This window comes from Lemur catta, chromosome 8 (assembly GCF_020740605.2).
Source record: "Lemur catta isolate mLemCat1 chromosome 8, mLemCat1.pri, whole genome shotgun sequence".
In the NCBI taxonomy this organism is placed as follows: domain Eukaryota; kingdom Metazoa; phylum Chordata; class Mammalia; order Primates; family Lemuridae; genus Lemur; species Lemur catta.
In genome coordinates, this window is record NC_059135.1 from 66,081,835 (window position 1) to 66,109,691 (window position 27,857).

General features: G+C 35.5%; 1 protein-coding gene across 2 annotated transcripts in view; it reads left to right on the forward strand.

The window, feature by feature from the left end:
* ACVR1C (activin A receptor type 1C) overlaps positions 1-26,859 on the forward strand; it is a 76,017-nt gene extending 49,158 nt beyond the window's left edge. The window contains exons 3-9 of one of the 2 annotated variants that reach the window (XM_045558606.1): positions 5,995-6,234; positions 11,019-11,249; positions 14,065-14,232; positions 15,520-15,676; positions 17,363-17,487; positions 19,636-19,766; positions 25,216-26,859. In XM_045558606.1, coding sequence (XP_045414562.1) covers positions 5,995-6,234; positions 11,019-11,249; positions 14,065-14,232; positions 15,520-15,676; positions 17,363-17,487; positions 19,636-19,766; positions 25,216-25,341 — 1,178 coding nt within the window. In that variant the 3' untranslated portion in view covers positions 25,342-26,859. The remainder of the gene's footprint in view (positions 1-5,994; positions 6,235-11,018; positions 11,250-14,064; positions 14,233-15,519; positions 15,677-17,362; positions 17,488-19,635; positions 19,767-25,215) is intronic. The other variant, XM_045558607.1, reaches the window with a different exon arrangement.
* Positions 26,860-27,857: the final 998 nt, after the last annotated feature.

Genomic DNA, 27,857 nt, shown 5'->3' on the forward strand with positions numbered 1-27,857 from the left:
ATGTATCATTTGAAAATATGTGTTTTGGTGACAGAGATTAAGAGATTATCATTTTTGCTGGGTACATGTCCTGAAATTAAGGAAAAATAATTGTGGAACCCATTTAAGTTCTCCTTCCTACATTTTATTAATCTCACTTCTGCTTAAGTGAAAGTTCTTCATGCCCTTTATGTGCATGATTATATTCTTGAATCCAAGATTCCTATTTTCTTGAAGCATAAAAAATGTTATTATTCTTAAATTCAAATGCTAATGGATAAAAGATTTGCAGTCTTTTGATGTTCCTCACATACTCCCAGAAAACCAGCAGCACAAGAACCATCCAGAAATTATTTTGTGTGTGCTTGCTGTTTGCTATAAAATCATGAAGTTTGGCCAGATGAAGATAGTGTATGCAAATAGCCATTTATAGATTAAGCACCAAACAATGGAATGGCCAGTCAATGGCTTGTCTGATTTCGTTAAAAGGCAGAAATAATTGTCATGTTATTTCTGCCCCTGTTTACAGCTTGGTTGAATATCTAGATTAGAAATCTTCTCCCTTTGTTCAGTACCCAAGGTTCATCATGATCACAAATAATCCTTTCTGACATGACTGTTGTCACTGTGTGCAGAAGGGAGGCCATTTGCTGCAACCTCTAGTGGAGCATGTTGGAAAGATCTCAGCAAATTAACTTGTAATTGCTTTATTCCTGATGAAACTTATAACGGTCACTGTGAAGAAATAGTAGGCTAGAATAAGCTCCAGGGAGGGGTCAGGGAGCCAGAGGGTGGAGGGGGTATCTGCCTGCAGCCAGTGAGTACAGAGTTCCATGGGAATGCTAAATAAAATAGGTGTTTGTGACTTAGCTCCTTAACCTGTTCTACTTCACATTCCTGCCAAAGTGCACTTACATATTCTTTTATATTGGACTGATTCATCATGAACGGAGTATCTCACAATCTTTTTCTTATCTCCCTCCTGCCCCACTCTTATATAAAGTTTTCTTCATATTTTTACTTATGAAGTTGCTTTGAAATTGTCTTCTAGATGGGTCGAGTATGACTTAGTGGATCTTAAATTCCACAACAATGTGGCCCTGTTCCTCAGGCATCCCTGATAGAGAGCTGTTCTCAGTCAACGCTATGCAAAGCAATCCATTTGGATCTTGTCTTTGAACCAATTTGGTAAAGCAATAAGAAATCAATTAGAAATATGTCTTCGTTACCATCCAGCAAATGTTTGAAACGGTGGTACCCACATTTAAGGATGCTGTGAAGTGGTGGGTTAAGGGAGGTTCATCATGATGATTTGAGAAATTTCTCATTGCTTAGCATGTCACTCTGTTTGACAAAAGAAATCATTCCTATTGAGCTAATTAACAAGCTAGCTTTGAATGTCATAGCGGTAATGTATTCTCTCTTCTGTTTCAGCTATACATATTATTTCCATTTTCCCCCCTCAGAAACCTGTGAACTAAACACAGACCCTTTAATTGAAGTCACAGGCCTATGTCATAGAAGATTTATAGGGTAGGTGGATGGACAGAAGAACATCATCATGTCATTCAATCGACTGTGGTGGCATTTCTCCCAGGTGCCAGTACAGTGACAGACTCATCAGAAAGTATTTTCTCTAGGAATATTGTCTTTTGATTGGTTGATTACCTGAGACCATTTCAAAGACACAAACCAGAGAAAGAAATGTTTTCTTTTTTGTGGGTAAGGTGGGGTGAAAAAGCCATTGAAGACTTGATATTTATACATTCATGAGTTAAACCTTACAAAATGGTATCTTTTCATGTGAAAAAAAAAAACTTAATAAAAGAACAAGGAATGGTTTTAATGCTGAATTAGCTTATGGTTTTTTAGGGGTGTTTGGGGCCCTTTTGAATTTCTGTAGCTACTTGCTACAGTGACTTTGGGAAGGAAGCACTAACCTTGAAAAGTTTCACAAAAATGCACTTTGTCTGGATGAAAACCTCTGTTTTCTTTGCCTGAATTTGTTTCTAAACAATTGTCTAGCCAGTTTTCAGTTTCTGTATATCATTCCATTGTAATGTCTTTGTTTTTAGTCTTTCCCCATATATACTGGGGAAATGTGCCTATAAATCGAATGTAGATATTATACTACAAGATTGTTATGCCAATGGTCAATATGAAGCAATTGATCAAGTACACACCTCTTCTAATAGCATAAGCTAAAGAACGTAAATCAGTTAATTTTAAGGTCATATAAATCTTATAAACATCAATACTTCTTCGTACTTTTGATAAAGAAGGAACAGGGGAGGAAGTGTGGAGACCATGCCCACATTGTCTCATCTTTTTCTTTTCATCTTAAGGGTTTGCCTTCCTAAAGCAAGAAATAGGAAGTGGTGAGGAGGTAATGGGAGTAGTAAAGTGTCCTGGGAGGAGCGATGCATCTAAACTAGTTCTGAACTTAAGTCGGGCAATTGCAACCACCAGTGACTTTCACCATCCTCAATTCCACCCAGATCTCTAGGGAAAGTTGCAAAATTCACAAGGATAAATTAAAATTTTTTCCCCTTCCTTTCTTCCTTCTCTCCTTCCTTCCTCGCCTCCTCCCTTCTTTCCTTCATCCTTTCCTTCTCTATTTTGCTAGTTTTTTCTTTGTGTTTCCTCAGTTTAACATATTGTAGAGCTTATATAGGGGAGATATTTGTGAGCTAGGCTCTCACCCATCTGGGCTAACGCTTTTCTCTCATTTTCCTCATCCTCTTTATTTAATTTGCTAGAGAGTGAAATAACTTAAATTAGCAATGTAGCACTCTCCACACCTCACTTTTGAGATTTAACATATACCCCCATGGAGCTGCTTATTCCGCGGAAAATACATCTCAGTTGGCACTGAAAATCCCCCAAATTGCCCGAATTGCAAATTATCAAATAATAAGAGTTCTCCTGTGATCAAGAATATAAAACCTGATAGAAAAATTAATATGTTCATCAAAGGTAACTATTATTAAGATGTATTCTTAGCTGCAATATTGTCTTCTACCATGATTCATTGGGTACAGACTACAATTTTCTTCATTTATCTTCTAGAGATTACAATCAACATTTGGTTTAAAGCATAGTTTTACAAATGTTTGCTTTCGAAATTGCTCAGTGTTTTAGGGAGTTCTTTCTGAATGGCGTTGCTAGCCTTTTTCTAGCTGAGTAATCTTTTTTTTTCTTACTAACTTGTATTAGTAAATTTGTTCACAAAAGTAGAAACATTGCCCATCTGTAATAAACATCCTGAGAGCAGTAGCCGTCTCTAGCGCAGTGCACTTTTATGGAGATTATTCTATTTTCAGGGTTGCTGACCTTTTGTCTCTTTATTAGTTGCTATAGTGATGATCTCAGCTTTGCTTAATAGAACTTTACTAAAATGAAGACAATAAGCTCTTTAATGCTAATGCTTATATTGATAGTTCCAAATAATACATATCAAAATAAAATTTAGTCCTATAAATATATTCAATAGTGGAATTTTATTTTTTAAAACATGTTTAAGTAGATGTTTACATAAGTTGCAGGAGATTAAATGCATTCTGTGGCTTTTTTAGAAAACCTAGAATACCTTCGTGAGGACATAAAAATAGAGATATAGTTTGAAAGATCATTGTAACATAGATGATAAATTTCTTTTACAACAGCAAACTTTAGAAGTAGCAAGTACTTCATGGTTAATAATTTCTAAAGCAAAGTCAAGTTAGAGAATTATTTTAGCACCTGTCATAAAAACACTCCAGGCCAACCTCTCCTTATATGCACCTATACAACCTTTATGATTTTGGAGGAATCCTGAAACACTCAGGGGAAGGAAGGCTGGGAATTGGTTAAAATTCCTTAGGCAGAGTAATAGAATAGCATGGATTATGTTGGTTTCTGAAGTTCACTTAACAGATTTAAATTTTCTACTTAGTGATAGTATGTAGACTACTATTTTTAGGATTATAGTGGAACTGCTATGAACACATTTTTGAAAAATTTGATTCTTTTCCCTTTGGAATTAAATATTTGTTTTCAAATGATGTTCATGTACTTTTGGCACATTGTAAGTAAAATGCAAGTACATTTAAGTGATTAAATTTTCTACCATCATCAACGCAAAGAAGGAAGTCTGAGGAATGGCGTAATTTACAAGGCTCGTCCATCATTGTCATTTGTTTTGACTCTAACGTGCAGGTATCAGCCTATTGCTTTCCAAGCGTGGTCTCTAACCCTCTCTTTGGCCTATGCTGAGTCAGCCAGTGGTTAGTTTGCTCAGAGTTAAGGGTGAGAAGGTAGCAGCCCACAGCTGGACCTCGGCTTCTCTCTCTCCAGAACCTGATTCTTCTACTTCTTGATGTTTGAGAACCTGTCTCCTCAATTCTATTCCTATATTCTATCAAATACACCTCAAGATTTATTAAAAACAAAAATCAACATCCTGGATGGAAGGACATGGGGATAAAATTGATGCTGAGGCTGTCTTTAGTGAACTTGAAAAGGAAAGGAACAATGTGTCAGCTTCAAGTGTCAAAATACCTTATTTGAAAAACAGGAAAAATCTATCACTTTTTTTCTGAATTAGAAAAAGACTTCTTAAATTTAAGATGAAGTTAAAGTAAAAAATATTGGCTATATGTGATTTTAAAATTAAAATTGCAGAGTTAATTATATCCTTATTTGTTTTAATGATCACATTTATTTCTTTAAACAAAAAGTCTCATCCCTTACTAATTAGGAACAGACCTAGTAGAACTCATAGAGATTCTGCCATTTAAGAGCTATCTACTGATGATCTACTAAGTGTCAGACACCGTTGTAAACAGTGGGGATATGGTTGGGAAAAAACCAGATAAACTACTTTCTCTCATGAAGCTTATGTTCTTTGGAGGGAATCAGACAATAAATAAATGAGTATATGTTGGGTCAGGTGGTGATAAGAGCCAGGAATTAAAATCAAGTGGAACAAGGGTCCAGAGAGTGATGGGGAATAGTAAGGAAGTGCTATTTTAGGTAGGGTTGTCAGCCAACATCATCATCTCCCACCTGGCTTCTTGCATTAGGTTTCTAATTGATCTTCTTGCTTCCCTAGCTACTATTCACACAGCAGCCACTCAGAATAAAAGTCAGATCAAATTTTTCACCTGCCAAAATCCTGCAACAACTTCTACTTAGAATAAAATTCATAGTCCTCTTGGCTTGCAAGACCCCACATGATCTTTCCCTTTTTGCCTCTCTGACCTTATTTTCTTTCTTTCCCACATTTACTGCACTCTAGGCACTTTTCCTGAATATGACATGGAGGCCCCCGCCTCAGGGCATCTTACGCTGGCTTTGCTGTGCCAGATACACGCTTCCCTGCAGTACCTTCAGTTGCTGCTCCCTTGCTGCCTTTGGTCTGCTTCTCACCTCCTGAGAGCGGCCTTCTATGACCATTTTATCTAAATCCCACCCTCACCCTCCCTCTCTTCCCTGCTCCATTTTTCCTCATAGCACTTATTCTCTCTTGTCGTTGTGTTAAAAATTCTGTTTAGTGGATGTATGAGAACATACATGCCCCTAGAGCAGGGCTTTGGGCTCTGTACTCACCATTGTATCTCTAGCACCTAGAATCATGGCAACCTGTTGCAAGAGCCCAACAATTATTTGTGGCGTGAATGAATGAATGCATATGCTCTAAAAATGAACTGCTGAATTAAGGGGTGGGGAATAGTAGACAGAAAAGTGTCAAATGCTTTGGAGGTTTGAAAAATGATCCTATGTGCTAGTGCTTTTCCATGATCCTAATCCTGTCTCCCATGATCACCTGGTAGAACCATTCCCAGCTACAACCTAATCTCAACTCCTTTCCCCCATCTTTGCTTATGCCATAGCTTTTACCAATGAACATAAGTGCATACTGTGTAGCTGAGTATTCTAGATGTGAAATTTTGGTGATTGCATTTCTAATTTCTAAAATATTAATATTTAAAATGGGTTGGTTTATGACCATGTTCTTTCTTTTTTAAACTGCAGCATCACCAAATGCTCCAAAACTTGGACCCATGGAACTGGCTGTTGTTATCACTGTGCCTGTTTGCCTCCTGTCCATAGCTGCCATGCTGACAATATGGGTGTGCCAAGGTCGATGGTGCACCTACAGGAAGAAAAAGAGACCAAATGTGGAGGAGCCACTCTCTGAGTGCAATCTGGTAAACGCTGGAAAAACCCTTAAAGACCTGATTTATGATGTGACTGCCTCTGGTTCTGGCTCTGGTATGTGCCCATAATCCATTTTTCAGTATGAAAATTCTTATTTAAAAGTAAATAGTCTGGGCATGATGGCTCACTCCTGTAATCCCAGCACCTTGGGAGGCTGAGGTGGGAGGATCACTTGAGCCCAGGAGTTTGAGACCAGCCAGGGCAACATAGTGAGACCCCATCTCTAAAAAAAAAAATTAAAATATAGCCAGGTGTGGTGATGCATGCCTGTAGTCCCGGCTACTCAGGAGGCTGAGGCAGGAGGATCATTTGAGCCCAGGAGTGGGAGGATGCTTGAGCTATGATGAAGCCACTGTACTCTAGCCTGGGCAACAGAGTGAGACCCTGTAGCATAAATAAATAAATAATAAATAAATAAAAACATTTTTAACAAAAAAGGGCCCCAAATTATGAATTCCATTGTTTAGAGTGCTTGATAGGGTACATGGTAAGCTCCAGCATAGAAACTTCTTTTAGGATTTGATGCAGAGAAAAAACTGTCATGGCTTAAAGAATTAAGTCTTCTCAATTACCTTTTGTAGCATTAGGTGTTCAAAGCCTAATTTTCACATTCCTTCAGAACTTATTTCTGAAGCAAGAAAGCAGTTTCTCTTCTCTCCTCCCTACCTTCCCCCATTATGGTTAGTAACAATCACTGTTGCTTTCCTGGTAATGTTTTATGGATACAAAGTACTTAGGGTTATTATATTTAAGGTGTTGAGTTCTGGGGGAAAGATGTTAATTACACAAAGAAGTGTTCTTTGAGCACTTTTGCTCATGGTTATGAAGGTCTTCAGAATGCTTGCACCCCCTGGGAAGTCTGTGTGAAGTTAACAGGGGAGCTGACTTGAAATTAAATCAAGAATATGTTCTTAATGCATAGAAATAGAAGAATAAAAGGAGCAGCACAGCCTTCCTGTGCTGGCTTTTGGTGCTTGAGGTTATATAACTCTCTTCCTCTTCAGTGGAACTCCAGAACCCCTGGTGAAGCAATTCAAAGTACCAGGCTGTATTATGGCCCAAATGAGCCTTTCTTATAGCCCAAAGCATTTGAAGGGCTTTTTTTTTTTTTTGAGGGAGGGTGGGTTAGGTGACAGCCAAGTATCCCCCTAAGAACAAATTCCCTAAAATGGTAAGGGATTCCCTGCTTTTTTATATATTTTCAGAAATCTTGCCAGCACTTGGTTTGCAGAAATAGGAGCAAGGGTAAGCCTAGAGGAGCCACCTCAGAAGCCCCTACATCCCTTCCCATTTTGGGAGCATCATTAAGGTTGTAACCCAACACTCTGAAGAACTTCCTTGCTGCTGGCCCTTGGCAGGCATAACTAATGGAGGCAGCAACACAGGGGCGACACCATCTATAGGAGCATCCATATTTAACATGAGGTAGCTTTGGATTCATCAGAAAAGAGAAGCATAATTATGGCATCCAGAGGGCCCAGATATTTTGCTGCTTCTGGGGCAGATCATTTGCCCTCTCACTGACCAAAGTCTAAATGTTTACACCATCACTGTATAAATTAAGTGGCATATTTTTCAGAGGAGGAATGCTGGAAAGAAAATCTCCAAACTGCAAAGTTTATAAAACTGGAATCCAAATTAAATTATTGGCCAGAAGACTGGCATTCTTTCTTTAAAAATAAAACTTGTTAGGATTCACTACTCTTCCCTTCTTTGAATATTACATTTGGAGCCCACTATGTCCTAAGTTCTCCCACACTGGCAACATTCTAGGCACAGAGAGCTCTGATCTGTACCATTTCTTGAAATCTTATATGACTTCCTGATGAGGTTTAAGCAATTAAATAACCATCTACTTAATCCCCTCCAAAACACTTTAGTTCATCTGAAGATGTCAGGCAGAAATATGTATTTTGGAGCTACTCCTTAAATATATCTAAGATGACCAAGGGTTTTCCTTTCAAATAGAATAATAAGTATTTAAAAACTGAAGATTGGATATTTAGTTTAAGAAAGTAGTCATGAGCCAGGACATAAAATCAAAATTTAATGTTAAGTTTTGTGGTGTTTTTGTGCATCTTTAAACCTAAGTCTGGATTTACTGACTCCCGGACTCTCTCCTTTTTCATATTATTCTAAGATCTCTCATAAAAAGAAAGCAGTAAATGTACCTACTCACAGATGATTTCTTTAAAGAACAATTTGAAAGACTTTTAAGAATTTTTTTCCCAAAGTCAGTTGCATATGTTTGTCAGTGACCGCTAGCTATTCACTAGGGAGGGAATCGGGCGGTTCTGCTTCCCTCTGCTTTTCTTAACTGGCCAATGACCTTAAATGTGAAGCACCTTTGTCAGATGTTGAGAAACAAAAATGGTGAAGCTTATTCTTGACCTGGTCAGAGGAAAATTTCAAAGACTTATAATACCTGCAAAAGAGGAAAATGGACTGATGTTTTATTGGACAATCTTGAGAGTGGACTGTGTCTCAGGTGGCTTCCAAGAGACTGGGTAGATTGCTGCTTTCCTCTCCTGGTATAACAATTCTGACCGATAGTGACAATACTGAAAGGTACCTTTTCATAAGACAGGCATCAGCTTCTACAACTCCTGGTAAAAAGATTAAAATGAACCTACAGGGAGAGGCAAAGTCCCTGTATCTTGAAATGAAATCACTTAGGCATGTAACACAAAAACTAAATTCATTTTGGTGGTTGTTTGAAAGGTATTGAAGCAACTTTCGTTGAGTTTTACTTTCAGTTTAATTGCTGTATTGACTAACTTATACGTTGTTGTCTTTCTTTGTCCCTGATCTGTGCCTTTGATCATGTGCTTGATCAATTCGCACTTTGAAAACATTGGCTTATCTAGTTCTCTATCCATTTGTTGTTGTGTTGTTGGTAGTGCCAGTTGATGTTTGTGTGTGTGCACGTGTGTGTATGTGTGTGTGTGTAAGATCGTAGGGTAGCAGGAGAAGGGGAGAGACTGAGATTGAGATTTGGCCTACTAATTGTTAGTATAACATTTAGTTGTAGTCAAATAGTAAAACTGTAGCCTACAAAAACAGTCCTTATAATTTGCTGCTAGAAGTCTTTCCCACAGGGGAGAACTGCAATCATATTCATTGAATGGTGAGAAAGCAAGAGTTTTGACTGAAGACTGGTGTTTTAGTTCTAAGTTTGCCTCTCACCTAGCAGGATAATCCCGGGCAAGTCTTTGATTTCTAAGGGGTCTCACAGTTTTCCCATCTCTAAAAGGATTGAATTGAACCAGAAAATTTGAAAAGAACTTTCTGGCTCTGGGGCTTTGTGATTAATTGTTGAAACCCTTAACAACAAATTTATAGTCTGTGCTTATTTAGCTATAGTGGGTGGTTCTCATGAACATGAGAACATCCAAATAAACACTGGCTTGTTTTAGGAGCAGGGGCCAAAGCCTTCAAGAGCTGTAGGGTTGTTTCTCCGAAGGTTTCCTGGCCATCTGAGTATACTAACAATAACTAAGCATGACTTTCCAGAATAAATTTATGCTGCAACCTCTTTAATTATTTTTCCTCTGATTATAAGAGTAATAAATACTCATTGTGGAAATTAAGAAAATGTAGCAAATTAGGAAGAATATCACAACTCACCCCAATTGCACCAAATAGAAATAGCCATCATGGCATTTAGCATATTTCCTTTTCAGTGGTTTTTTTCTGTGCATATTTTAAATAACTAGGTACACTTATTTATATGGATAAAATATACTATGCTGTTTTCACTTAACAGGATAGCAAAAGTATTTTCCCATGTCATTAAGAAATACCTCTTTATAAGTAGCATTATCATTATTGGCTCTAAATAATCCATTGTAAGATTAAAATGATATTAACCATTATTGAGCATGTAATATGCCAGTTCCTATGCTGGGTGCTTAACATGCCTGGTAATTCTCATATCATCCCTATGAGATAGGTAATATTTATTATGCCCTGTTCTTTAGATGAGGAAGATGAAGCTCAGAGAGTTTAAATAACTGGTTGCCAGGTGGTACAGCTCAAATTTGAACCCAGGTCTTTTTTATTTGTGATCTTAATATCTGTACTATATTTCACAATTTTTCTATTACCCAACACTTTTCCTTATTTTTTTCCTATACATAAAAATAATAATGCATATTAAACATTTTGATTTAATGTATAAACTTTTCTGCATTTTGCATTAAATCTTTAGGACAGAATTCTAGAGGTGGACTTACTGGTTCAAAGAATATAAATATTATACATACACTCAGTATATATTTTCATTGAAATTTTTTTGTTCCACAGAAAATATCCATTCGATATATTCTATGCCTGTATCTTGGTTTTGGTGTAACATCATTACTTCATTTGATCATTGAATTTGATTCTTCACACTTTCCAATTTTAACTTGGTTTTGAAAAAATTCACAAAGGATTCTTTTACTTTCCCAGTTGAACCAGGAACCATACATTTTATTTTAGAGGCTAACAATTTTTTTTTTCTTTTACTCTTATGTCCTTAGTAACTTGACTGGCTTTGATGGGCAAATGAAGGAAATTTGCAGCAATTCTTGGAAATCAGATATCTGCAGCAGCAGGCTCTGTTCAAAAAATTTTTACTTGTGAATATGAAAAGAGAAATTTGTATTCATAATTTGAAGTAGTTTTTGAGCATGCTTTGATATTAAAGTTTGGTATAATGGGGCTTATTTCTTCACAATCAATAAAATTATTTAAGTGCTTAAATGTTTGCTTTCTCATGTGAAAATAGTCATCAGCGTGACAATTCTTTTCTGGCATTTGTTTTTACTCATCAATTCTTTCTCTTCTTTGGTTAGGTCTACCTCTGTTGGTTCAAAGAACAATTGCAAGGACGATCATACTTCAGGAAATAGTAGGCAAAGGTAGATTTGGTGAGGTGTGGCATGGAAGATGGTGTGGGGAAGACGTGGCTGTGAAAATATTCTCCTCCAGAGACGAAAGATCGTGGTTTCGCGAGGCAGAGATTTATCAGACGGTCATGCTGCGACATGAAAACATCCTTGGTTTCATTGCCGCTGACAACAAAGGTATTTTCAACCTACTTGGGTTTGGCAAGTAAAAATGTTGTTTATTGTCAGATGCGAATAAATAAATTCATCTCTTTGTTTTAATAAAATCTACATAAACATCTAATTTCTTTATTGAGGAAAGAAAATTATTTCCTCTTTTCCATAGATAAATGTACATAACCATACCATAAAGCAGGGCAATGAGTGATAGGAAAACATGATGTCCCGATAGCCAGGTCAGGGTTTAAAATGTTTGCTGACTGGTGTGGCTCAGGAATCAACCAATTAGAAGAGAAGTTCTAGCTGGAGCAGAGTCCTGGACAACCTGCTGCCATGCTAGGTCTTAACTCTAGTTGCTTCTGGGTCATAGAAAGATCTGGAAGCACTTGAGGGCAGGGACATTAGGGTGTCTAGGGCAAAGAAGTGCCATTGGGAGTATTGAATAGCAGCTGTTTACCAACCAGGATATACACATTTCAATATTTCCATAACTGGTACAGACATACCAGTGAATGCTAGCTGAATGTTGACCTTTGTTGGGACTGGATTTTTCATATTTATAACAGGCTTTGTCTTCAGGACTCAAGTTTTTTATGAACATTATCTCTTTAGATTGTGTCAGAATGGTGACAAGCAAGACAGCTTTAGTGAAATTTTCTATTAATGTTACTTTGAGCATGATTTATATCTTGGTGTTTAACATTAACAATGCCAAACAGTGTTACTTTTGAGTTACATGGAGGAAGACAGAGCATCTACTTTCTGGTACTTAAAATAAATACTCATAAAATATTGTTATTTATACTTGTGTAATCAGAGGCTGGATATAAAATTTATGGATTGCCTATGTTCTCCTTCTTTTTACAAAGTGTTTATTCACTTAACTGTTATTTATTGCCCCTAAAAAAGAGAAATGAGGAACAAAAGTGAAGAAAACTTGATCCAGTCAATTTTTAAATTTTAACTCTAGTCAGTAATACTTACGAAGAACTTTGGTGGAGTCAAAGTTGTAAACTCTATCTCAAAATAAGTTAAAACAGATTATCTGTGGATGTCAGGGATTCATCACTGCCTGTGAAAATTAAAAATCTATGGTTATTTTGATCTAAATATAAACTTGATCATAAAAGTATTTGTTATTAATTAGATGGAGAAGAGAGGCTTAGCATTTATTGTACATTTTGGCCATAATTGTATTTATTGATGCTTTGTCATTTTGATTTGCTAATGAGAAACTAAGTAAAAGCAAGATGAGCTAAAACAAAGGATCTTTCCAAATTCATAACTACATATACTTTGAGGCATATATCAAAGCTATTGAAAATGAGACATTTCTCATCCAGCTGTTAAGAACATTTTCTTTTCCCTCCTAATCTTGAGGTGAACTACCTACTGGTTAGATTAATTACCAGTGCAGTCAAAGAAGTAATGATTACATGGATCATCTTGATGGGGCTAATTTAATCATGATGTTTATTGGATTATAAAGCAATATACACAAGAGAGATTATCCTTGGTTTTCTCTTCTTCAGTTTGACTGGTCTACCTCTGCCATATCCTTACTTGTCAATGTTTTTTTGCATGATTCCAAATGATCTCTAACGTCACTTTTATCTTCATGAATTTCTTTATCTGTTGCAACGTTTACAGTTTTACTTTTTAGTCCCATTTCTTTGTCAACTATCTGACAAAGACATTGATGTGAGAGGGCAAGGACAGCCACTGGTGTCAGTCAGGAGAGAGGTGGGAGGAAGGTTAGTTTTATATGTGCTCAGTTCATTAATGAACTTTATTATATTATGTTGACTTTTGCATTCCTAGGGAATTTTATCACTACCCGGATTTGGAAATTAAATATTTGGATAACAAAGAGCTCTTGCATATAAGCACCTAGCAGGACATTATAGATCCTTTCCTGGAGTATCAGAACCAGTCAGGACCTCCCAGGGTCATTGTAGACATTTTATTCCAAAAGCTAAAGTTAAACTCTAGGAAGTCTAATACCTAGAGAAGTTTTAGGCTAATATCTCTTCCGCCAGAAGTCTTTTATAAGCCTGGAGTAGCTTTTGGCTGAATTAAGTAAATTATTTGAAAATGTCTAACAGGGGAGACGATCCTGCAGCCTTGGGGCTACATGTGGCTTTCTGGATCCTTGAGTGTGGCCTTTTGACTGAATCCAAATTTTACAGAACAATTCTTTATAATAAAGGGATTTGTTCTGCAAAGTTTGGATTCAGTTGAGGGGATGCACTTGGGGATCTGGAGAGCCACATGTGGCCTTGAGGCCACAGGTTCCCAGTAATTGCGTTTGGCTCTTACTATCAGCTTTTGGGGAAAATCAACTTCATATTTTGAAAGACAAATAACATGAACATATTTTGAACATCAGAGCTTTTATGATAGTAATAATACTTTGTGTAAATGTGTTGTATTTATGATCTTTATTGGTACAATCTTTCTTAAAGGTTCAGAGTAATTTATAACACAACACTGAGCCTAAGTGCATCTCTCAGTAGTTGCTCCTGTAATGTGGTTGCTATTGCCAGAAGGTATTGACATAGAGGGAATAAGAAAGGAGTTGTTCAGTTGTTAGAATCATAGCCTCACAACTTCTTCCTTCTATGGTGGATGTGTATAACAGGTTCGTTCTAACATCTTTAGGAATTCATTGAGACTTTTTCCTTTATTAACTTGACTGTAAGCATTTCCACTGAACTAACTAACTTTGCTTGGTTAGCAATACAGATTAACTTTAAACACTGACATGTGTTAAAAGCTTTTGGCTTCTTTCTCAATATATATTTACAGCAACAAATTTATGTTTTCCTGTCAGATAATGGAACTTGGACTCAACTTTGGCTTGTATCTGAGTATCATGAACAGGGCTCCTTATATGACTATTTGAACAGAAATATAGTGACAGTGGCTGGAATGGTCAAACTGGCACTTTCAATAGCTAGTGGTCTAGCTCACCTTCATATGGAGATTGTTGGTACACAAGGTATGTATATCCTTTTAATATTTTTTCTCTTTGATTAAGAGGATAGAAACACTTAGTTATATTTTAGTGTTTAGTTGTATTTTAGTTTATTACAAATAATTATGAACTGTAAAAAAACACTACAGATACTTTATAAAGCTGAAGTTTTGGCATTATATAGCCAACTCTCATCTATATACTCACCATTTTGTATATTATGCATGTTAAATAACATTTTAAATATTTTATTACCCAGTGGTTCTGTCTTCGCAATTTAGCATATATACTGGGAGATCTTGTTTTGGTGGCAAATGGTCTATATTCAGAGAATACAAATAATTTAAATGTTTACCTTTGATAATTAAAGAATAATTGGAAAGAGTATTGTGATTTTGAAAAAATATTTGTATATAATTTATTTGCAGGCCAGATAATACCCACTGCCTTTTCTATTTATTGTGGTAATAGAGAGTTGGCTCTAGAGTCGTTAGTCTAGACGGGGTGATATTTGTCAAATTTGGACTCATGATCCCTTTGCATTCTTAAAAATTATTGAAGACCCCAAACGTTTTTGTGTATGTGGGTTATATCTATTACTATTTACCATATTAGAAGTTAAAATTGAGAAATTTAAAAAATATTTATTAGTTTACTTAAATGATAATCAATTAAATGTTAATATAAATAACACAGCTTTAAAACATTGCATCTTTTTTTAATACAAAAACCAATCTAGTGAAAATAATGGTTTTGTTTTACATTGTTGCAAATCTCTTCAGTGTCTGGTTTAATGTCTGGATTTTCATACCTGTTCTTTATTCAGTCTGTCCCTCTATGTTGTTTAGGTTGAAATATGTGAAGAAAAAGTGGCATCAGACAGATAAATAGTTGGAAAAGTCTCAAGGACCCCAGGGATTTGGGGGCCATATTTCAGAATTGTGTGTCAGTAGACGTTTTGAGACTTTTTATAAGAGAGTATTTGCCATGTTCTTGTATGGACATAGCAATGCTATTTTTTCCACACCTATTAAAAATATTTATTGGTGGGTACTAAATGTCACCTACTGTTCTAAGCATTAGAGGCATGGTGAGGAACAAGACAGAGTCACTGCCCTCCTTCAGCTTATAGTTTAGTTGGGGAGGCAGGTGATTAAACATACATGAATAAACAAGTTAATTTAGATAGTGACAGAGTTATGAAGAAAGCAAATGAGCTCATTTTGACCTAAGTCTTCAAAATGTTTTCTCTTGGAGAGACTCAGTCTTCAGTAAGGAAGAAAATGAATATGATCTTCTTATGTTTCATAGGCAAACCTGCTATTGCTCATCGAGATATAAAATCAAAGAATATTTTAGTGAAAAAATGTGAAACTTGTGCCATAGCAGATTTGGGGTTGGCTGTGAAGCACGATTCAATACTGAACACTATCGACATACCTCAGAATCCTAAAGTGGGAACCAAGAGGTAAGACGACTGACTTTGGTAGCAAACTAAGACTTAAGTTGGCCCAATAAATATGAATGCCTGGGATGTGGGGGAAGGGGAGCAGTTCTGGACCAAATGGGAAATTATTAGGCATAAGAAAGCAAAATATCTTCTCCGGGTCACTGAGAAGTCAGTGGGCACAATGGTTATAAAGCAAGGAGTGTTGGCATTTTGGGCTATATGGACAGCAGACATTTAGGTGCAGAGTCCAGTGGAGAGGACTGGTGGAAGAGATAGTGATGTCTTACTTTTAGTGCCACATTCTGAGGATGCATTTTCCTACAGATAAGAAAAAACTGTCAGCAGTGTATAGTTCCCCCAAAGCCTTTATATCTCATAAATGAACTGAAACTCAGGGCTAGTTCTACATGTGCAAGTCCTAAACGGCAGATATGGAAACAATATATTAGAATAGATCAGTTAGGATCTCTATATAATAAAGACACGTGCTATTATATTCTCTTAATATTTAAAGATATTATGTAACAATTTATGTATTACCTATAGTTGTACTCATCCTTAAGTCTCCTAAATTGCTATGTATAAAAACAATATGAGTTTGGATACAATTCCCACTTCCAAGGAACAGACTCTCTGACAGTTAAGAACAAGCATGATATAAACAGGGCATACCACACGTTTCAGGGCAGGCCTATTAGTAATGGGATTTCTGGTGTTTTTCATATTGTGGCCAGCCTACTTCTAATTCCTTTTATTTGAGTTTCAGGCCTAATTCCAGGGTTCTTGACCGTGAAATCAGGAACAGACAAAATATTTTCCTGGAGCTATTAAAGGCCCTTGAGGGTAGAGAATTTCTAAGCTGGTAGAGCTAGGCTCCAAGTAGTGTTTGAGATTCCAGGACAGTGTCTGTGAGTCCCTCACTTGGCTCCCTAGGAGACCTTAATGAGGCCCCCAGGAATACTTCAAGGCAGTTTATTCAGACTGGGCAGCCCTAGGGGACTTTTCTTCTATTCCCCATAAAAGAAAACCTTAACTTGCTCATCTGCCCCGCATCCGAAACCCTCAAGGAAGCTTCAGATGCTGGATTCCTTAAGAGGATCTAACACTTTTTAAAAAGCCTGGGAGGACGTTGCATTCTCACTTCAATTCTGGGAAATCTCCAGAATCTCCCTAGAACAGCTGGGCTCAGTCAGGTTCCATGGACTGTAGATTTCTTCCAATTAGTCCGGATCAAAAAAGGCTATAATTTTCTTGGAACCAATGTGCAATATAGTTGTTCATTCAGAGGTGGTATCTGTGGAATGCAGCTAAGCCCTGGAAGAGGCTTGGGCCACCATAGTGAATAAAACACACTCTGCCCTCAAGGAGCTTCCCATGGCAACAAACTACTGGGGGAAACGGAGTTCCATCTCTCTTATTGAGTGCTTTGCTCATTAAATTTCCCTCCATCTTGTACTTTCTAAGTACTGGGGCGGCTCCTGACACGCCTGCTTTAACACTGAGTGAAATGACCTCTAGTTCTACTTCAAGTGTTTGACTCAGTAACTGTATTATTTAATTTTATTCCATTATAGTGCATCAGATCTACCTTTACAATTGATATAAGCTATCTTAATATATTTTACTTCTGGATTTGTTAAGGTTGTGTTTTACTGAGCTGCTATAAAATCATACACAGAATCTGAAATGTGCATGTTTTTGAAGGTATATGGCTCCTGAAATACTTGATGACACAATGAATGTGAATATCTTTGACTCCTTCAAACGAGCTGACATCTATTCTGTTGGTCTGGTTTACTGGGAAATAGCCCGTAGGTGTTCAGTTGGAGGTAAGATTTTGAAAATTTTCTTTGTGCCTGCCTTTCCTTGGTACTCTGAATTCAGGATGTGATTTTCTATCTTTCTTTACTAAGCACCATATTGAATCATTTCCAAATATTTAAGAGAATACCTTTTGGTGTTATCTTTCCAGTGGTAAAAGTGGGACATCCTGCATATAATGGAGATTTTATATTGTGATTATTGCTTAGATGGGGGTGACAGCTCTTCTGGTAATTCTGACTTCCATAATAATATTTTGCAAAACACTTGAAAATTATCTTACTCAAGTTTGTAAGCAGTTAGCCAGTATCCCTACTGTTTAACCCAATGTAGTTAAATGACTTGCCATGGCCAAGGGACTTGAAGTCTTCCATTTCTTAGGCTTTTCTTGTCCATCTTTTCTCCCTTATGATATTAATGTGAGAGAAGAGGGAGGTGGGAGAAGATGAGCAAGACAAACTTCCCACCTCTACTACTCCCAGAAGTTTAGAACTTAAAAATGAGAGGAAGAATTTGGGAGAATGAAACCCTAAAAATACAGTCTAATGAAATTGTCATATCAGTGGAGAAAAAGTCCAGTGCTGTAGAAATTGGTTTAGAGTTTTCACCTTCAAGCAAGGCAGAGTTAGAACTAAGCCTTAGTTTAGCAACTCCTTGAATGTTAGACGTTAGGCAAGTTACTTATTCTCACTTTCCTCAACTGTAAAATGAAGATAATAATAAAACTGACCCCCTGGGCTTTGAGGATTTAATGAATTAATTCATAGGAAGCTTTTAGTACAGAGCCTGTTCATAGTAAACATTCCATTAAAGAGCTGTCATTACTAAACATTAATAATTTTTATTATTAAACATTATATTAAAATATTTTATATTAAAAAATCTTGCATTTTTTGTTGTCATTTTGCATTACATTAATTTTGTTTTTAAAAACACCTTGCAAATTTTATAAAAAGCTTGTAAGGTTAAATTATGTTTGAATGAGAAAATATACTTTTTTATTCAAAGATGATATAGAAAAACTTTCAGGAATCTGAAACTATTCCTAGTAGCAATAGAAGTACAGTGGTGCACTAGAATCCCTGAGCCTAGGTTTGAATTCCAGATCTTCCACTTACTAGCTGTGTGTTCTTGAGCAAATTCAAACCACTCTGTGCTTCAGTTTCCTTGTCTGTAAAATAGAAATAATATGGTACCTTCTTTAGTCAGTGGTTTTGAGGAATAATTACTTAAAACATACAAAGGACTTAGGACAATGCTTAATAAATAGCAAGATTTCAAACGTTCATTATTTTTTGTAAAAATTCCATATTCATATTAAGTTTTTTTGGTCCTTAAATTTTCTTCAACTGTAAAAATAGTAATTTAGTTAACATGATTTATAGTTAGCTTTTTAATATTATGGCGTGTCTTAAATATTTTAAAGGGCTGCAGTTAATAAAAAAATTTTTGCGAGGAATTTCTTGGAATTCAAGTAATATTCTGATAACTAAGGTCATCCTTGTCTTTGTACTTGCGGCTCTTTAAACATTAACCTACATGTTGAACTGTCCATCTTCAACTCCCTTCAGCTGCTTCTCCAGAACATTCTCAGCTGTAGTATTTCTAAAATCTAAATGTAAGAAACCCAACTTTTAAAAAATTGCCTAAATTTTTTCAAAGAGAGAAAGTTGTTTTATTTTGAAAAAATTGTCTGATAGGGAATTATACATACTTTATTTGCAAAGCAATGAGGCTGTGCTGTAAATTTTATACTTAGGAGAAATTAGGCATTACTTTTAAATTGCATAAATGGCATTTTAATCAAATAAAAACATATGTAATTTTCATAATAGAAAAAATATAAATTTTATTTCATGTGGCTATAAAATTATATGAATTTTATATGATATATATTTTAGAATTCATATAATTATATATTACATAAATATCATAACATTTTCATAATATAAATTTTTATAACTTTATATAACTATTCAACTGAGTGCTTTAAACTTATATCCTTGGTTTTATAGGGTTACATCATTTTAATAAAACTGACTTTTCAGCTTTCTGGGGTGTCACTTGTGCCTAGGAGATGTAACTGGCATTATTTTAAAATAGACATCTTTGTTCATTATTTACACAGGGAAATTTATTATGCATATTTCTTATAGGAATTGTTGAGGAGTACCAGTTGCCTTATTATGACATGGTGCCTTCAGATCCCTCAATAGAGGAAATGAGGAAGGTTGTTTGTGACCAGAAGTTCCGACCAAGTATCCCAAACCAGTGGCAAAGCTGTGAAGTAAGGCTATGTTCTTGTATATTTTTTTCTTATTATATTTTTGAGGTGAGTATCGGGGAGGATTTTCAGAGATTATATAGTTTTCTTTCTTAATGTAGGCATCCAATTCATTCTGCATAATTAGGTATATGTCTTTTTATAAGTCTGCAGATGGATTTTTATTCCCTTTAGCAGTATGTATGCACAGTGTTAGGTTATTTGACAGTAATAGATCCTGTAATCTCAGTTACTTTATACAACAAGACTTTATTTCTTGCTTGTCCAAAGTCCTCTACAGGTTAGGCAACTCTCCATGGCATCTGTTCTCACCATGGTGAGTCAGTAATCTGGGTGACTTTGATCCTTGGATGCCACCATCTCAACACATAGTTTCCAGGTGTCTAGGTCAGGAGAAGAGAGAAGACGGAGGATCACACAACTGGCCCTTTAATGCTTTGGCACCATGTGGCACACACTACTTCCACTCATGGCTCATACCAGAACCTGTCATGTTGTCCCTAAACTGCAAGCAGGCTGGGAACTCTGGGGAACACAGGCACACTAAGTGGGTAGTTACTGTCTCTGCCACACTCAATATTACAATTCCCATCATCCTTATATTCAATAAAGTATTCCTAATCTCTAACCTGCAGAAGTTTGAATTTACTCTTCCTCATCAGAAAGCTCCCTCATGGCAGAAACCATTGTTATGTGTCTTGTCAGCCTCAGCAATCCAATATTTTATCCATAACACAGTAGACACACAATAAATGGTTTCTGCAGTGCTTGTTCTACCTTATATGAAGATATATCTTTCTCCAGCTCCCTCAAGGAAAAAGAAGGGAAGGTGGGGGAAAGACTATAAACCATCTAACTAATTCCAGAACTATTCTGATGCTTTAATTGCCCCCATTCCAGTTATTGCCATTTATTTTCTGCCATATTTAAATGTAACAAATCAGGTCTGTTTTAGGTGACATCTTTTATCTTGGCCTTGTTATAGGGATTATTTTATATAATTGTCTTTTTGTCTTATCTTTTCTCCTTCATGTTTCTCAACTCTTTTTCTGTTTAAGGCAAGAGTAGAGTCTTGGTATTTCTGTATTTTGTGTAGATATCTTACCTACATTCTTATTTGAAAGCAGATTTTGAGGAATTTATAACCTAATTGAAATTAAATTAAAATTTTTAATATTGACAATTTTATGCACATGAAAGGCTATAAATCTGTAAAGTTTAAAATATATAATAAAATGAAAAACAGTGAATCCACTACCAAGTTTGAAATATAGAACATTTTCAGTACCTTTGAAGATTCTTCACCCCTCTGAAAGATTACTACTATAACTTTTTTATTATTGCCTTGCTTTTTTTAGAATTTTACTCTATATATGCACATATATAGTCATTAAATATGAAATGTCTGATTACGAATCAAAAGTGTAGTTTATTATATCTCAAACAAGAAGCAGTATGATTAATCAAAGTATGTGGCTAAACTATTGACAACAGTTTTGCCATCTTAACAGTAGCTTGTTTATGCCACCAGCAAAGAAGCCTGGAGAGTAAATGCCGATGAAATTGCAAAAGGCATTTTCCACAGCTTATTGAGAATTGAATATTTTTCTTTGCAAGAAGTGGTCCAAAGCCTGCAAGAAGTGGTAGTCAGTTGGTTAAAGGTCTGGTGAATATCGTGGATGACAGAGAGTTTCCAAGTGGAGCTTCTATAGTTTGAGCAGTGGTTTTTGTGCCACATGTGGTTGAGTGTTGTCTTGCAAGAGGGTTGACCTGTCTCTGTTGACCAATCTCGGCTGCTTAATCGCAAGCATTCTCATCATTTGGTCCACTTGGTTGCAGTAGACATTCCCTGTAATCAATTGATCAGGTTTCATGAAGCTGTAGTGGATAATACCAGCACTAGACCACCAAACAGACACCATTAGCTTTTTTTGATGAATATTCGGTTTTGGCCTGTGTTTTGGCATTTTTATCTAACCATTGTGCTAAACACTTGTGATTGTCAAAAAGAATCCATTTTTCATCACATGTAACAATATGGTGTAGAAATGGTTTGCCTTTATGTCGTGACAGCAAAGAAAGGCAAGCTTCAAGATGATTTCTTTTCTGATGCTTATTTGATTCATGTGGTACCCATCTATCCAGCTTCTTTACCTTGCCCATTTGCTTCAAATGGTCCAATGTTGTTGGAATAGTAATATCAAACCTTGCTGCTAATTCACACATAGGTTGAGATGGATTCACTTCTACTACAGCTTTCAGCTCATCATTATCCACCTTAGTCTCAGGTCACCCATATGGCACACTTTCAAGATTAAAATCACCAGAACAGAACTTCTCAAACCATCAACATACTGTGTGTTCATTAGGCACGTCCTTCTCAAACAGTTCGTTGATATTTCAAGCTGTCTGTGCTGCATTGGTTCCATGGCAGAACTCACATTTGAAAATAACATGAATTTTTTAGTTATCCATGGTTTCACAAAAATTGTTCCAAAAAATATTTAGAAGATAATCACAAGCCAAAATGTACATTTGAGAGACTGAGGCTGTACCTTCTCAATAAAAATCAAACAAGAATTGTCAAAGTTAAATGTCAGAGATATCACTGTCAGACTTAGTACTTAAGGAAATTGGACGTTTCATACTTAATGAACCTCTGTATATTTTAGGATATATACATATATTCTGAAAAAAATGTTTACTTTTGCATATTTGTAAAACTTCTATGATTGAAACTTACTATATAGATATTCTTTTCAACATTTTTTCACTCTTCATTATATATATGGAGCTATAATCTGTCCATTTTCATTACTGTGTAGTATTCCATTGTATGGATATAGCACAATTCCTTTATCCACTCTGTTGCTTATCATATGTGTAATTTTTAGTTAATTTTTTCAAACAATGTTGGTATATTAATATACATATAGAAAAGTTTCTTTAGGGTATAAATCTAGAAATTCTTTTGAGAAGTCCACATAGATAATCATATTTCTAAATGATGAGGGTTCTGAGTGCCTTATCTGTCTTTCTTATTGCACCTTTTAGGACTTCTAGTATAATGCTGCACAAAAGTGGTGATAGTGGGTATCCTTGTTTTGTTCCTTAAAACTTTTTACGTTTTACCTTTGAGTATGATATCTGCTATAGTTTTCTTGTCAAAAACTTAAGTTAAATAAAAACAGACTTTCGTTTTAATAAAAGCTTACTGTCTATAAGGTGATGATATGGCATTTCTGCTCTAGTCTTTTAATGCAATGAATCACATTTATAGATTTTCCACTGTTAAACCAATCATACGTTCCTAGAATCGACTCAGTGTAGTCAGTTTAAATGTGATCAATTTTGTACATTACTGATATAAGCAATTTTTATTCAATACTTTACTTATTTCTTATGTCTTATTTTATAATAATCCCATTTATTAATATTAGATATTGGCCTGATTTTATACCATGATTGTTTATTTATACTTATTCACATGTTTATCAAATTCTTTGGTCAACATTTCTTGCCTCTCAGAGCTTCCTTCTCAGATTATTTTCTGACTTCTTGATTTACATTCTTTAAAAGTATTTTTGCCCTTTTTCTTTTCTTTTTTATTTTAGTGAGGTTGTAAGTTCTTTCAGTTTTAGGGTGTCTGAAAATGTCTTTACTTTGTCCTCAATCTTGAACAGTTTGTCTAAGCACACAAATTTACGTTAACAGTTATTTTCTCTAAACACCATAAAGTTATTATTCCATTGTCATCTGGCCTCAATTATTGATATTGTGAAATCAGGAAGTATTCAAAATTTTGTTTCTTTTTAGTTAATTTAGTTTCTCTTAATGACTACTTTTATGAACTTCTCCATGATTTTAGCATTCTACAGTTTCTCTATGATGTACTTTATGTAGATGCCTCTTGGTTAACCTTGCTTGGAATTTTTTGACTTTATAATTCTAATGGTTTGTGCCTTTCCTCAGTTCTGGAAAATTCTGAAACAGTTTTTCAAATAGTTCCTCCTCCCATTGTCTCTATTACCCATTATTGGAGAGCTCATCAGATGTATTTTAGACCTCTTTTTCTACTTTACTTGTGTTTTGTTCACACATATTTTCTATATTTGTGTCTTAATGCTGTATCTCCCAGATTTATCTTTTAGTTCTTTAATTCTGTCTTCAGATGTGTCTAATCTGCCATCATTTAACTAACCCATTGAGTTCCTTATTTTAACTGTTACATTTCTCATACCAAGACACTTTATTGCTACTTTTTTATTTTAAAATACTTTTTATTCATATTTTGAATTTTAATTTTCTTTTAAAATCATATTTTATATACTTATTTTAAAATAAGTATAAAATATCATTTGATTCTAGCATCTAATGTTTTTAGGGGTCTGATTCTATTGTTTATTGTTTCAATTGACTCTTGCTATGGTACCTTGTTTCCTTAAGTTTTTGTGGATTTTCATTATGAACTCAGATTTACTGCAGTATTTAAAGGAGTGGGCTTGATTTTTTTTCTTTGTCAAGAGCCAACACATAGGAAATTGGTCCCTTATGAGTTTCCTTTCTGGAACAGATTCATCGTTAAATTCAGGGCTTTGCAAGTATCTTGTTCTGACGCTTTGTGCTGTATTTCCTGTTTTTTAAATGTGTCCCATCAATTCTGAAGTTCTAGACCATGAGCTCAAACAGATGCCACCACAGCAGCCACCTGCTTCAGTGATTTTTTATATTTTTCTGGTTTCATGCATTCTCATTGTTTTCTCCTCTGAGTATTTATCTTATTTCTCTGCCAGTTCATTTGTGCTAATTTTTTTAATTCAGAATTTTTGAAATTTATACTTGGATTATTATTTTTATTGTGGTAACTTTACATATGGTAAATGCAGAAGTCTTAGAAAACAGTTTGGTAAAGTTTTTTGCATGTGTATACATGTGTGTACTCATCACCCAGATGAAGATACAGGTAATTTCCAACCCTTCCCATGGCCCTTCATGTCTTTCATGCTCTTTCTTAGAGGATTTTAAAAGGCAGCCATTCTACCATGTTCCCAGAAGCCAATGGATTGAATTTTCAATTGAGTTAGTCTCTATAAGGTTAATATTTGTGTTTTGATAGGATTTCTGAAGGGGTTTGACCCTAATCTCTTTCTCATATTGTTTTAAGTTTACTATTTCTTCATCAAAGCTTAGCATCAATACCAGGCACAGTGGGACGTGCTAAAGTCCCAGCTATTCAGAAGGCTGAGGCAGGAGGATCACTTGAGCCCAGGAGTTGGAGCCTGAAGTATGCTATGATCATGCATATGAATAGCCACTGCACTCCAGCATAGAAAGATCATATATATATATATATTTAATCTTAGTACCAGTTCCTGGGTTTGTGGTTTTGCTTCTTTTTCACTCTGTTTTATGTGAGTAGCTAAAGTCTTTGATATTTTTCTCTCTCTTAAAGGCACTCCGCATCATGGGGCGAGTAATGCGTGAGTGTTGGTATGCCAACGGGGCAGCCCGCCTGACTGCCCTTCGTGTTAAGAAGACTATTTCTCAACTTTGTGTCAAAGAAGACTGCAAAGCCTGATGATGACGATTCTGTTAAAAAGAAATCTCTCACAGTTTTCTCTCCCATTCCCCTCTTTATGTGAATGTTTTGCCGTTTTTTTGTTGTTGTTCTACCTCAAAGATAATGCAGTACAGTATTTAAGTGCCCATAGGCAGCATGAAAAGATAACTCTAAAGTTAAGCATGAGCAGGAGTTGACTTCATCCAGTCTCCATGTTGTGTTTAATTTTATTTTGAAAAGCAACACATTAACTCATCTTTTTATTTAATAAGAAAGAACGATATTATGAAAGTGTAAAATAAGCTGTGTAAAAATAATAAAGTCGCTAAGGTTTTATTTTACTTGAACCAAGAGCACATGAATGAATAAAAAAATGTAAAAACCTTCTTTTTTCTGAGATGAGAACATATTCATGAATGTGAACCAGAGCATGTTATATCAAAACAGAACTTTAGGTCATGCAATCTATGGTTTTCCCTTTTTAAATTAGCAGGACCTTTTTTAAAAAATAAATATTGTTCTGAATTCTAATATATAAAACATGTGAAAGGGGAACTGCTCGGTGGAAGATGGGAGGTCAGAGTCCCACTTGCTTGGTCCCACCTCCCCCTACTGTTCATAATTCACTGCTCCAGCAGTCCCTGAGGCAGATAGTTTGAAAGCCACTAACCTTAACTTCCTCCTATTTACAAAAGAGACACTTGATATGCTGGGACACTGGGAAATGTCCCAAAGTCATACAGCTAATGGCAGAGCCGGTACTAGGTCCAAATCTTAGGATAATCAACACTGTAGAGTTAGCTAGCCTCCTACTTTCCCTTGAATTCCTGTAGTACTTTCTCCTTATGAAGAAACATCTTTTGTTATGATATTTGTAGTTTAGTCATTCAGAAGTCACACTGAGTTATTTTGCAGAATGACAATGGACCTGTATGAGATCTCAGACTCATATCTATTGACATTTTTCTCATAGAAATATCAGTTACTCCACTTGTTAATGAGTGTTAATGTTTTCTAAACACCTCCACAGACATCCATTATCTGAAGATGTCTTTAAGATGTAATTCGAGGTCCCTATTACTTTTGCACATACACATTTAGAAAGAAAAGGACAGAAAAGGAACAGGAAGCAAGGAAATATTTTGAGGAAAATGAAAACTCTTCAATGAACTGTAACACCAAACCCTACAAAGGGTATTAGCAACAGTAAACAGATATTTCTCTACCCTTTCAAAAAGAGCAAGTTGGTGCAGAAGGATGTTCATGATGGTTTTGCCTTCATTCTACTTTCTGTGGAGACAGAGTGATGAATATTTAATGGGACATTAAATATGTCCATCAAATCTATAATACTGCTTTGGTGAAAGAGATTTAACCAAATCTTTTATTGTTCTAAAACATTTTTTCCCAAACTCTGTTCCTTAGAACATTCTCCTGCTGAGATGATCCAAGACCAAAAGTATTCTTTGATAGCTTCTTAGAAAGTAATACTGCACATTAGCTTATAACGTACTTTGAGGAGTAAAGTAAATGTTAAAAGTAAAAAAATGTTACTTGATTTTTTAAAACAGGATTTCTCAAATTATCTGACCATGATGGAACCCTTTTATTAGGAGGAGGGGAAACTTTTTTATTATCCTACATTTAAATGTTCTATAAAGTGCAACTTGAGTAACAGCGTTCTGCAGGATATACCCATGTATTTTCACATAGAGAATAATTTAGTGATTATATTTCAGTTCACTATGGAAATATGTTACTGAATCCATCTTCATTTGACTAAGTTGAAAATAAAGAAGGCAAAAAACTGACAGCTATGGGGTTTTGCATGTACTTCCATTCTCATTCATGCATTCATCCATTTATTAAATAATCACAGGGCACCTCATACTTGCTTGCCACAATATTGGATGCAAGAGGGAATAAAAAAGAGAGAGGTCCTGCCCTCAGGGATTTTAAAGTCTAATTTGGGAGTAGGAACAGGGATGTGAGTGTGTGGGGGAAGAAAGTAAATTGACAGATAAAATACAAAGTGGGATGTCTTGAGTTCTGTGTGACAGTGGGTTTCTAGAATAGGTTGAAAATCACTTTCAACCTGCAACACATTTAGAAAGTATCTTTATTTGGATATTAGAGATAATCTAAATATATCATCAGTTTTAAGAAGTGCCTATTGAAGGGATTTTTTAAAAGAGCTTATTTAAAAAGGGTAACCTTGCTTGTGCTTGCTACCTTGATTTCTCATAGATTGTTTCTGCATATACAAGAATGAAATTATTTATTTAATATTTACTATGGTTGTACTCTAGTCTCAAATAAACAAAAATAATATTTTCTGTTTTATTCCCTTAAATACTTATTCACTTTATACTTACTGAATTTTTCAGAGAGGCATTTTAACATCTCCATTTTCCTTGTCATTATGTTTTATAGTTTACTGGGAGTGTCTAAATATAATTTCACATTTTATCAGTTCAACTTTCACTCTGGAGAAATCTGTATAGTTGTACATTTCGAGGTATTTTTCTTGTTCT